Source organism: Mytilus californianus, unplaced genomic scaffold (assembly GCF_021869535.1).
Source record: "Mytilus californianus isolate M0D057914Y unplaced genomic scaffold, xbMytCali1.0.p SCAF_20, whole genome shotgun sequence".
NCBI lineage: Eukaryota > Metazoa > Mollusca > Bivalvia > Mytilida > Mytilidae > Mytilus > Mytilus californianus.
The window spans coordinates 3204951-3217684 of record NW_026262669.1 but is presented as its reverse complement, the minus strand read 5'-3'; the positions used below and the strand labels follow the sequence as shown (position 1 = coordinate 3217684).

The window sequence follows — 12734 nt, the reverse complement described above, 5'->3', positions numbered from 1 at the left end:
GTACCACCTATAGCCAATTATAATAATATTTGACGTACTATAACAATTATATTTTTTTTGGTGTTGATAGGGATCAGAATGAAATAATTTGTTGGATTAAAGTATACAATATATAAGTTTCTTGTGGCATCAATTCCCCATTATCTTTTGTAATAATTTGATGCCTCTGTATAATCTGAATTTTAAAGAGTTTTTATAGATAACAAACATAAAAATGTCATTTGGTCTCAGGTGGAGAGTTGTCTCATTGGCAGTCATACCACATCTTCTTATTTTTATATGTGATTTATTATTGGTTCATCTTTTATTAACTTCCATGTTCTGACTTAATTTGAAATATAACACTGCAAAATAGGTATTAGTACGTTATTTAGTGCATTCTTATATTTCCATTATACATTCATTTCTATTCAAAGAATTATTCTGATAAAGCAATCATTCCTTTCAAATATTTAGCCAATATTCTCTTAAAAATGACAATATTCCCTATTCAACTGAAGTGAACAAATTTTTAATTTGTATGCTGGTGTTCAATACTGTTCAGGATGCCCAATTATACGTGTCATATAAACATTTTCTGTTAGAGACATCATGTATTGGGATGAAGTTGAGTGAATAATGTTTTATTATATTTTATGGCAGGGGTCACAATGATTGTCAATTTTTGCCTATAACAATATAATTTTTGATATTGAAATTTTTAAGGTTTTTTAATAGTACAAATATTGCTTTTGTTTATGTATAGGCTATTTTTATGATGATGTTTAATACCTGTTTCTCTCTTTTTCAGACACATTTGTAGCATAAGGAAAACTTCCAAATGTAGAGACTGTGATTGAAATATTCCCATGATGCAATACAACAGACTCATCCATTGATCATCCACGTTCTGTTATCCCATAATTCATCTCTGTGAATAGAACATCCCAGGAAGGAACAAATTTATTATTATTTATTTATTTTTACTGTCAGTAATACTGGTATTTTAGATCAATTTTATGTCATATATTTATTTTAAATATAGTCATTGTCTTACTATGTATTGCAAATAAATATTTTGAAAACAGAAGGAGAGATTGAACATATATAGAACAACTTGTCAAAACATTTCTTATATGAAACTTTTGTGGTCATTTTATGCTTTGAATGACTTTACTGAAGGAAGGAGTTTTTCAAATGTACAACATTCTTATAAAAGAGATGAATTTGTGCAAAGACATTAATATAAAATAAAAATAGTGCATATTCATTTTTGACAACATTTTTGATATAAAGAAAATTCAGCTAATATCAGTATTTTGTAAGTTACATTACTTACATGTTCTTTCTAAATAGATGTTCATTAGCATTTCAATATATTATATAAGCGGCTAAGAAGTGAAAAGTAGACAAGTTTCTGTTCCGTATTCATCAAATATTTAAAAAAAACCTTAAAACTAACAGTAGTTACAAATTCATAACAGGGCTTGATACGATATTATCTGGTCTGCTAAATAAGTAAACCTTTCCATACCTCAGAATCCCAAAATCCCGAAATTTTTCTACTTATGAAACAAAAGTTACCTGTATAAGGTAAACTAGCCATGATAAAAGGGAAATAACCTGTATAAAAACCAAATTTTAATAAAAAGTGTAATCTGTGTAAGGTAACGACTGATAAATAATGGGTGGTACTCTGTGTACGATAAACAACTAAGAAAAAAAGTAACTTGTGTTAAGATAAACAATTATTGATAAAAGAAAAAGATTCCCGGTATAAGATAAATATCTTCTGATCGATGGAAGTAACGTCTATTAAGGTGGTACCTAACACTACAGGGAGATAACTCTGTAAAAATCAGCTAAACGTTTTAATTACGTTGTATTGTTAAGGAAATATTAAGCTTCTCAATGATCAAAATTAGTGTTTGTCAAACTGTTATATAACCAATAAAATTTTTCTGATAAAGTGGTTAGTTCAATTTTTTTGAAATTTTTATATTTTTGTCAAATGGTCAAAGTGAACATTTTGTCAAAATTTTATGAAAATTAAACGAGCCAAATTATTATTAGTCAAGGTGTTGGGTACCACCTTAAGTAAACATATTGATATAAAAAGTGAGGTACCCTGTGTTTGGTTAATAGTGTTGTATAAGGAAAGTTCATCCGTATCATGTAATAAGGATATTGAATCGATACTGAAAGAAATAATTCTGAAGTTAAAACATATTATTAAATTGATAATAAGATCTGAATTCATTTACATGTTAAATATTTTATCAGTTAATCAGGCCATTTTATCAACTTTCGATTTTGTGCATCTTTGACAACAAATGTATTGTATGTTAATAGGGGGGAGAACAACCCACTCGTTACATTTCAAGAGCTTTTTTAATTTACTAATTTAAAACAATGCCAGATATTCACTTGCAATGAATTATGGATTTGTCTCTTTTTTTATGAAGAAAAAACAAAACAAATAGCTATTACAGTATGTTCAGTGTAGTGGTGTATCACTTGATTTTTCAGGAATTTCTTTAAAAGCCAACACTACTGTGTATATTCACTTATTATGAATGTTATCATCATTACTAGGTAACAGTTATCATGTGAACACTATGTTATAGAATATGTAGGATCAAATAATTATAATGTCACATAATTGATTCTATTAAATTGAACTTTTAACTATTCAAATAATCACATGATAGTCATGTGTTTGATATGAAAGTGTCGACATCTATTGTAAATTAAATCATTGTAAAATTAAAATATTTTCTTACATACTATTTATTTTTTACTTTATACAAGTTTAGAAATCTGTATGTTTTGGTACACGAGACAACACTATGATATTCTGGACTTTCTTTAGTGAGACTTGCTTTTGTTTTTTCGACTTTAGAATTCTGTCCAGGTTAGTTCTTGTCTGCATGATCTGTTAATGACATTTTGGTATAAAATATACTGTGAAGCTCAGCCACAGAGTGGGACAGCATGATTTCAATACATGCTCTGAGCTTACTTTCAATAAATATGTACCATATTTGATTACAGTTATGGTTATGAAATGTGTATGTTTTTTTGTACTTTTCCACTAATGAGGTTTCAAAAGGTTGAAGGTTTAGAACTCAAGCATTAAATGGAACCTTGCCACATAATCATGTTCCAGCCCATTTCTTTTGTTGACCACTATATAACTGTTGTTGTCTTATGATGAAGTCAAGAAAACAAGTGTTCTGTGTGGCTATGTTTGTATTTGCAGCTTTAACAATTTGTTCAAATTTTTGATCAGGTCAGTTTAAACAAAACCACTAATGGAAAATCATTGATATCTGATAAACAATTATATAAGAGTTGACACATTTCATTTCCATGATGACTATTTAGGCGAGCCATTTCAGTCATGGTACATTGAGCGAAAATTTTGCATAGTTTACATGTTAGTTTAGCCATCTAGATTTCAAAATTTGAAGTACTTAAAAATGAATCCAGCGACACACATCTTAAAAGGGCCTGTGTTAGATGTTTCCATTACTTTGAAACCGTTGTATGGAACCGGTTGTCGGTCTGCATGGTAAGCATTTTTTTAATGTCTACTGACCAAAGAAACAAAAACCATCCTTTGGGTATCTTATTTAAAAATTGTCATGATGATTCAGCCTTCAAATTTTCATCACCGCTACAAATACATATACATATACTGAAAAATGGGACAATATGAAAAAACATAATGGATAGGGAAATTCTGCTTGGGTAAAAATGTTCAGAATATCGAGATATACTTATTGTCCATTATGACCAAAATTGTTATGTTTATGGGCATTATTTTGAAAACCATTATAGATAACTAAACAGCAATTGAAAACTGATCCGCAAGACAAGAAATACAAATAAATCCTCATGGTTGATCGAGAAAATTGTCAATTTTGTTTCTGATAAAACACAAATTGCGTTGACTTATTTTTTTACCCTCTCAAAAAGAGGTATATAGTGATACACTTAAAATGACTAGCATGCGTTCGTTCATTCTTAGGTCACAAGTTTGGTTACCAGATGATAATTACTGTACAACTCTACCAAATCATTCAGAATTTTAAAACTATGTCCTGAACAATTAAAATACAGTTCTTTGGTTTGGTTTGGTTTTGACTTAGTGATTTTGACATTAACGGTTCAAAAGTTTTATTCTAAGCTATCCACAGCTTAAGGATCTTTCTGTACTTTGTATACTGTATCTCCACATCAGTTCAGATATAAATAACACAATACAGTTAAAAAATTTCTTCCATTTTCTATTTTTGTTTTTTAAGAATTTTCTTCCATATGTACAAAATTCTAATTTACACAAAATTTAAAACTTCTACCTCTAAGTGACGTTATTAAAAACCGATTAAAGGTGGATTCCTTTGCCCAGTCAGCTGTGTTCATAATAGACTTAATTCACAGATGCGCCGTTAAAAAGTGCCCAAGATGGGCCAAAGGCTCTTGTATAATGAGCACGAAATTTCTTGTCCTTCTCCTTGTAAGCACATTTAATTGCATTAACAACCTAAGACGAAATAGTCTGTGATGTAACCGGTTTGTGCTGTTCAAAAAAAAAAAAGATAAAAACAACTTGTTTTCAATCTCACTGTCACATTTATTGAAAGTTTCAGTTTTTTTTCCAAATAATAATAAATAGACCGTTTAGGATTTAATAATTTATCTGATTGATAAGACGGAATAAAAATCTTGCTGCCAAAATGTTTTGGTCTATCCTGTTTTGATAGTCCATGACGAAAAAAAGTCACCCCTTTCTTCTGCACAACAATCGACTTTTCCCCAAAACGCAAAGATTGTATATCACTACATCTGCTGAAAGAAGTAATTGTGATTAAAAATGCAGTTTTCCAAGAAACAAATTTCAAATGAGCATGTTTCATGGGTTCAAAAGGGGCTTGTTTTAATTTTCTTAAAACTAAAGGTAAGTCCCATTCAGGTAAACGGACTATTTTTGGGGGGTCTCGAGTAAAAAACACCCTTTATAAGACGAGTTATGTATGGATGTTGTCATAATGGAATTTTTCCAATTGGAGCTAGAACAGAAGATAACATAGATCTATAACCAGCTATGGTTCTATACTGAAAACCTTCTGAGTATAAATATGTCAAAACACAGCCGCCTCCGTCAGAGAGACACTATAGGGATGAATTTCCTGTCTTCTACACCAGCTATTGAATTTTCAAATTTTGAAAGAGTTATCTTTTTGAGTCCCAGAGCGCCATGAGACAGTAAGTTATTTTCTAGTTTCTTTGGAAAAAACCTTTCTTTTTAAACTTTGTCGATAAAAACAATGCAGTCAGATAGAATACTGCTGGATTTGAATAAATGGCAACAGTAGTATACCGCTGTTCAAAACTCATAAATCGATAAAGATAAAAACAAATCCGGGTTACAAACTAAAACTGAGGGAAAAGCATCAAATATAAGAGGAGAACAACGACACAACAAAAACACAACATTAAAATGTAACACACACAGAAACGAACTATAATATAACAATGGCCATTTTCCTGACTTGGTACAGGACATTTTAAGAAAAAAAATGGTGGGTTGAACCTGGTTTTGTGGCATGCCAAACCTCCCGCTTTTATGGTAACGTCAAACACAACACCAAAACGATGTGTTTGCTTTTGGCTGGTGTAATAGATCTTCCCTTACCGACAGGTCCTTGGATAATCTATTATGTACTTCAGAAGATTTGTGAACCAATGTCTGCGTGGCCAATGTGGGGATATTAGAATAAACTCCTCATGTGTTGTAGTATTTGGGTATTAGACAAACTGGAGGGTATGCATACGCAAACATGTTGTTCCAAGGAAGTAGAGCATCTATTGCATATGCCTGATGGTATGGGTTCCAGAAGCAATAGATCTGTGTTTGTCGAGAGGCGAAAAGATCTATGTGAGGTGTCTCCCAAATCTGAAACATCGCATGTGTCACCTCTTTGTTTAATGACCATTCTGTTGGTTGAATTTTTACCCTGCTTAAATTGTCTGCTAGTATATTCTTTTTATCCTGCAATTGTGCAGCTTTCAGAAAAAATTGGTTTTCTAGTGCTAATTGTCAAAGCTTCCAAGTTCTCATACAAAGCTGGGGAGAACGAGTTTGTTTATGTAACGAACAACCGTTGCATTGTCTGAACGAATAAGAACATTTTTGCCTATTAATTTTGGTAGGAATTGCTTTACAGTTAGAAAAACTGCCTCCATTTCTAAAGAATTGATGTGAAAAGTTTTTCTTCTACTGATCATGAACCCTGAACTATGAGACTGTTATTGATGTGACCTCCGTACCCTGATTTGGATGCGTCTGTTGTTACTGTTATTGACGTTTCCCAAGGTGTTATTTATCTGCCCATAACTAAATTTTCTATATGTTTAGCCACATTCTGAGGTGACCTTTTAGATGTTTTGAAAAAGGAATTTTTATTCCTAGATTTTGACATACTGGTTTCAACTGAATTGGTCTCTTAAAGAGTCTTGCATTTGGAATAAGTTATTTACATGAAGCCATAATACCTCATAACTGAAGAACATCTCTTGCTGTTGGTTGATGTTGCTTTTTTAGGATAAGTTCTACTGCAGGAACGTGTTTTGCCATCCTTGCTGATGTAGGACGAACTATTCCTTCTTTTAAAGAAAACACTACCTATGTATGTAATTGATTGTGTTGGAATTAGGCTTGACGTTTCAAGATTTACATTTTTACTACAAACTCTAAATTTGTTAGGAGGTTGAGGGTTTTCTCTCGATCTGAAATCAGCATTTGTTTGGCCTGATTTCTCAAAAAACAATCATCTAGATAAGCCACTAGACGAATAGTTTGGGCTCGTAAATGAGCTGCCACCACAGAACACACTTTGGTGAAAATTCGAGGTGCTGATGTTAGACCGAAGCACAGCACCCGAAATTGGTAACACCGATTGTTGACACAAAATCTTAGATACTTTTGTGTGTTTCGTGAATTGGTATATGGAAATATGCATTTTTCAGGTCGAGAAATTGCCCAATCTCATTTTTGTACTAGGTTTAAGACACTGTTTAAAGAATCCATTTTGAAATGTTTTTTTCTGGAGACACTTGTTCAGAGGTTTTAAATTTATTACAGGTCTCAAATCCCCTGTCTTTTTTGGTACTAGAAAAAAAACGTCCTGTTAACACTGCAGTTTTTTTCTTTTACAGGTACATTTTCTATAGCGTTTTTTTTACCAAAAAGTTGATCTATTTCTGTGAACAGAATAGGCAAATCTTTCGCAGGAACATTTGTTTTCTATATTCCTGTTTGTGGAATTTTTCCCGAAAATTCCAATTTATAACCCTCTTTAATTATTTTTAAAACCCATCAGTCGTTTGTTATTTTTGCCCATTTTTGCCAAAAAATGATTTAAACGACCTCCTACAAGTATCTTCGAAATCTGACATGAAATATTTACCTGCTTTTTGTAGTCATTTTGATCTACTATTGCCTTGCATGAAAAGAAACCTTCTTTTCCCCATCAGCCTCTTGTCTACCAGAACCAAGACGTCTGAAATTAGGCTTAAAACCACCTTTATTTTCACAAGGCTTAGCCACTATCTTAGGAATGCGAAAATTTAAAAAATATTTTTTTTTGCCACTTTTGGACCATTAGTGTCTTGACTAGTATGAATGACAGTACTCTTCCTTTTAAAGCTGGAAGTTGAAGCAGTCGATTTACGATTTAATTCTGGCAGTAAATCTTTGATTTGTGTTTTCGTCTCTGAACGATTTTTCAGTTTCTCTTCAAAATCTTCAAAAAAAGAACACCATAACTTGACAGTTTAAGTGCTAAATTTTTTCATTTAGCTCAGCTATGTCCTCTAGACCTGTATCTAACATTGCTAACAATGTAGCTTTCCTACGAATCAAATGATGAATCGCAGCAGTTCTAGCTGTTTGATCCATAGCTTTCACTGACATAGCAAAAATGTCTTTCACCATTTGAACAAGTAAATCAATGTTTGGCTCGGAATCATTCAATTTTTCCATTAATCAACCTAAAGCTTGTTGCATGTATGCGGTTATAACTAAACCCATTATAGCTGCTGACTGACCTTTGAAAACCATATTTTCAAAAGTTTTCTCGTGTTGAGAAAAAAGTGTATTACGAGCTTTAACAGCTAATGGACCATGTCGTTTACTAATTAAAGTAATGCCATCTAGTTTTGGTAAGTTTATTATATCAGCAGATTTATCACTCACAGGAAAACTAGCACTATATTCCTCTTTATACGTTGACAATAAAAGAGGATTATCACAGTGCAAAGATGATTCAAAATATTAATCTGACTTTGAAATAGAACAATACCACCTTCAGATTTGTCTGGTTTTGGCATCTTCACCAAAAATATCACCAATAATATCTCTATTGTCATTCTCAGTATTAAGAGAGTCCTTATCAACTACCGAATATCTCTGAAAACGGTTATCATTATTCAACCTATTGCCAAACATCATTTCAGACAATAAGTTAACTTTGAGATTTTTGTTGATCTTCTAAATACATGTACATTCGGTGAAATATTCTTGATGAATAATATTTAAAAAATATATTCCAAAAATTAATATAAACTGATTTAAAAGATCTTCAATTTATATAGTATTTTTTTCGTATTCAAAACAAAACTTACTCATATTTCTCTGTGGTATTGCTTTTCAATAGTTAAGCAGGTGTGAGCTGGTCAAAAATACACAACTGGAGATATGAAATTGTGCCAGTTACATCATCTTACAATTTGCTTTATTGGATATTTAAATTTTCTTAAATACCCATCTTGTCTTTTCACGTCTTTATCTGGATTTTTTTTGCATTTAAGCAACAAGAAATTTCTTGAATCTTTGTGAAATATAAGTTTGAATCAGGGAAACTAAAGATTATATACCCAAGACAAAAGAACAATGATCATTAGGCAAAGATTAAACTTTCAAAATAATTTTATATTACTAGAGCTCTCACGACAAAAAGTGCTTAAAAAGTGGCTTCTAATTTAATTTATGTTTTCAAAATATTTGGTGTACCACATAAACAGCAAAGTGACAAAGGTCGTAAATTTACAGCTTAGGTTATCTGAATTAATGCTAATGTAGCCAGAACTAGTTATTGTTCACGGAAAGCCAATACATCTCCAATCACAGGGTAGTATTGAGTAATAAAACTAGAATATTCATGACATGCTTTCTGCATGGATTAGAAACAAAGAATTAACAGTGGTCATTTGGAATCGAATTCGTCCATATACAAAGGAATTCTGCTCTAAAGAAAGGTATTGGACGATCACCAGGTACAATTGCTAGAATAATTAAAACTGTGAAATAGTCAGTGCCATAACTCTTCATCAATTGGTAACAAATAAATTTCAAGACAATTTTCTATCTCGTAGGCCCGAGAACGCATTTATTTTGTAATGCATTTCTTTTAGACAATAAATTCAAAATTAAAAAAATCGCACCTGCGCTATCTCAAAAAAGAATTTTACAGTGTAGCGGTCTACTTTTTGGACAAAGTATATCAAAATTATAAACAGTCGACTAGCTTTAACTCAAAATATGGACAATTCTATGTTAAGGGGTCTATTATTCAGTTTGACAGCTTCAAAAATACAAATTTTTGACCAATTTTGACTGGACCAAATCACTACTTTACCTAAAAATTTATCACTCAAATGTTTTGTTACATGTAATTTCATCCCCCGGCTTAATATTTCATGCATCAAATATGAAGAAATAAATTTCAAAAGTGTACGAAAAAAAAATTACAAGTTATACACTGTCCACACTAGGGACTATATTTGATAACTGTGTCCTTGCAATATAAACAAATAAGGAGATGTAGTTACGATATTGTTGTCAGGTCATTAAAGATTGCATATTTTGGCTTTAATATTGATTCACTTATAAGGTCTTTGCATCGGAATTAAACATATTTATTCTAAAACCAGTTGTTGGCATGACACGGGTTGTGTTCTTCTCATATATTTTATGACGGTATAATACTAAACCCCTAACAGGAGGGATTGTGCCTGATATTCATATGATGAAGACATAATCTTTCAATCAGTTTAATTGAGGTCTGGAGCTGGCATGTCAGTAACTGCTAGTAGTCTGTTGTTATTTATGTATTATTGTCATTTTGTTTATTTTCTTTTGTTTCCTATTCTGTCATCGGACTCGGACTTCTCTTAAACTGAATTTTACTGTGCGTACTGTTGTACGTTTGTTTTTTCTTCATTGGCTAGAGGTATAGGGGGAGGGTTGAGATCTCAAAAAACATGTTTAACCCAGCCGCATTTTTGCGCCTGTCCCAAGTCAGGAGCCTCTGGCCTTTGTTAGTCTTGTATCATTTTTAATTTTAGTTTCTTGTGTATAATTTGGAGTTTAGTATGACGTCCATTATCACTGAACTAGTATACATATTTGTTTAAGGGCCAGCTGAAGGACGCATCCGGGTGCGGGAGTTTCTTGCTGCATTGAAGACCCATTGGTGGCCTTCGGCTGTTGTCTGCTCTATGGTCGGGTTGTTGTCTCTTTGACACATTCCCCATTTCCATTCTCAATTTTATGTAGTATGAAGAGGTTTATTCAATGAGTTTTAACATTAATATGTTACTTATTAATTTATTTCATGTAATTGACATTCAAACTTAAGTTCCTCTCATTTTATCATGTACAAAATGCATTTTTACTTTGAAATTTTTTTTTTTATTTACTCTCATTTTCATTTTAGGCATTAACATTATTGCCTGGACATAATTTTCAGGATTTAAGTTTAAATCCTAGGATTTAAGAGTAATGCCTAACATTATTTAGGCAATAGACTTACTGCCTAGGCGTTAGCTCATTGCCTAGGATTTAAGTTTAATGCCTAATTTCACTTATTGCCGCTAACATATGCAATGTATTGCATCAATATAATATTATCATCTCCTGTTTCACCTGTTATATTTATAAAACTCCATACTTAGGAGCACTTTGGTGTGCACTTAAGTTCACTTAAAAAAAATTGTTTTGTAACAATTTAAATGAGAATAAGTAACTTTCAATAACATATACTTTATGTTTGAACAAGTAATTTAAATGTAGATAATTATAACGGATCAAAAACTAAATTTTGCATATATACCTCCATCTTTCAAAACTATTTGTTTATAGACTGGTATCAGTACTAGACTTATAAAACATTGAAATTTATGATGATTATTTACCTTACCAAATGAACAAGTTTATTAAGAATAAAATCAAAATGATATGCTTTGTTTCATGGTTTGATAATTTGATTCTTACTGGAACCAACATCAAGAACACAATAATTTCTAAATATGGTTGAAATACAACTAATGTTCTCAAGCTGAGCCTAGCAATATTCAAGGAAATTTATACACTGTCCAACAGTGACCTTGCAATCTGGGTTATTGCGCTAAAGTGCCCTTTCAGACAACTAGCACCCTTCTGCCGTGATATTCAAGCTGGAACACTGAGTTATGTAAACTGTTTTTATTCACAGAAGAATGTTGGGATTCATTGTCAGAATCTATATCTTAATCAAGACCCTTCTTTCGTCTCTATTTGGTTGAAGGGAAATTTCATCATCAGTGTTATTGTCATGACTTGCAACACAAGCATGTCTATGAGAATTCTGCCCTCCTGACGTAGCAATTTCTCCGTCCGTTTCTTGATGTCCACCTGAGAAATCAACTTTTTGAAAAGAGGTAGAAAAATGTCCATACGAGAATTCACCGAATTCATGGTCTCTTTGACACTTGAAATTTCTGCTTTCAATTCGTTTTCTACATTTAATGACAAACATGTTGTCGAAATTGTCTCAGCTTCATCTGACACTTCTTAACCATACGTGCTGCTAGCAGTAGAAGATTTACGATAATATTTACTCGTAGACTTTTTGCGATTTCCGGTCTGCTTGACTGACGATTTCTCGTTTTTATCAGAGCGAGACGGAGTAGCTTTAGGATAATTTGCCTCTTCACTTGCCGAATGTATGGCCGTAATAAAAGCTTCTGCCATGCTGACAATGAAAAGCGTCTATCTCAAAACTTATAACTATTAAAATACACGTGTATATAATTTAAAAAGTAACATTTTCCAAGAGGAAAATATAAAGCGCGTGAATACTTTTCGCCAAAGACTTGGGAATAACACATGCGGGGTGGGAGTCGATACACCTGAGCGCTTTATTGATATTTTAAAACGCAAACGACGGTGTGAATACTAATTAGGAAGAGATAATCCTAATGTAATTTCCAATTACGTAAGTATTATGAATAAATATGAAATACCGCTACATCTTTTCTTTAGAAACTTGAACACACTGTTAAGGACCATACAATATAAATGTCAACATCGGTTTCGATGGTCTTAAAATCTACCGTTTAAGAGTTATGCCCCTCAGTTGCCTTAAAATGGTATGTCTTTGGTTTTAAAAGAAAATTTAAATGTGTGTAGCTCACAGTGATATCATACTTTAACTTTGTTTAAACCTGTTTATTTACTTTTGACTTCAATTATTTATCCCTTGAAATTTTTTATTAACTGTGTATTTGCATTCAGGTGTCACAGGTCAAATTTATTCGTTCATTGTGTGTTAATTTACGTTTTTTGATTGAGTTAAGCCTTCCAATTGATATTTTATAGTGTGTTTTTCTATGTTGTGATGTTATACTATTGTTTCAGAAAAGGGAGA

General features: G+C 32.0%; 1 protein-coding gene across 5 annotated transcripts in view; it reads left to right on the top strand.

Moving 5' to 3' along the window:
• Positions 1 to 2764, top strand: part of LOC127731709 (phosphatidylinositol 4-phosphate 5-kinase type-1 alpha-like) — a 67333-nt gene extending 64569 nt beyond the window's left edge. For 4 of the 5 annotated variants that reach the window (XM_052240525.1, XM_052240521.1, XM_052240519.1 and 1 more), the window contains one exon: positions 791 to 1017. In XM_052240525.1, coding sequence (XP_052096485.1) covers positions 791 to 802 — 12 coding nt within the window. In that variant the 3' untranslated portion in view covers positions 803 to 1017. Of the gene's footprint in view, positions 1 to 790; positions 1018 to 2574 lie in introns of those variants that run through there. The other variant, XR_007995703.1, reaches the window with a different exon arrangement.
• Positions 2765 to 12734: the final 9970 nt, after the last annotated feature.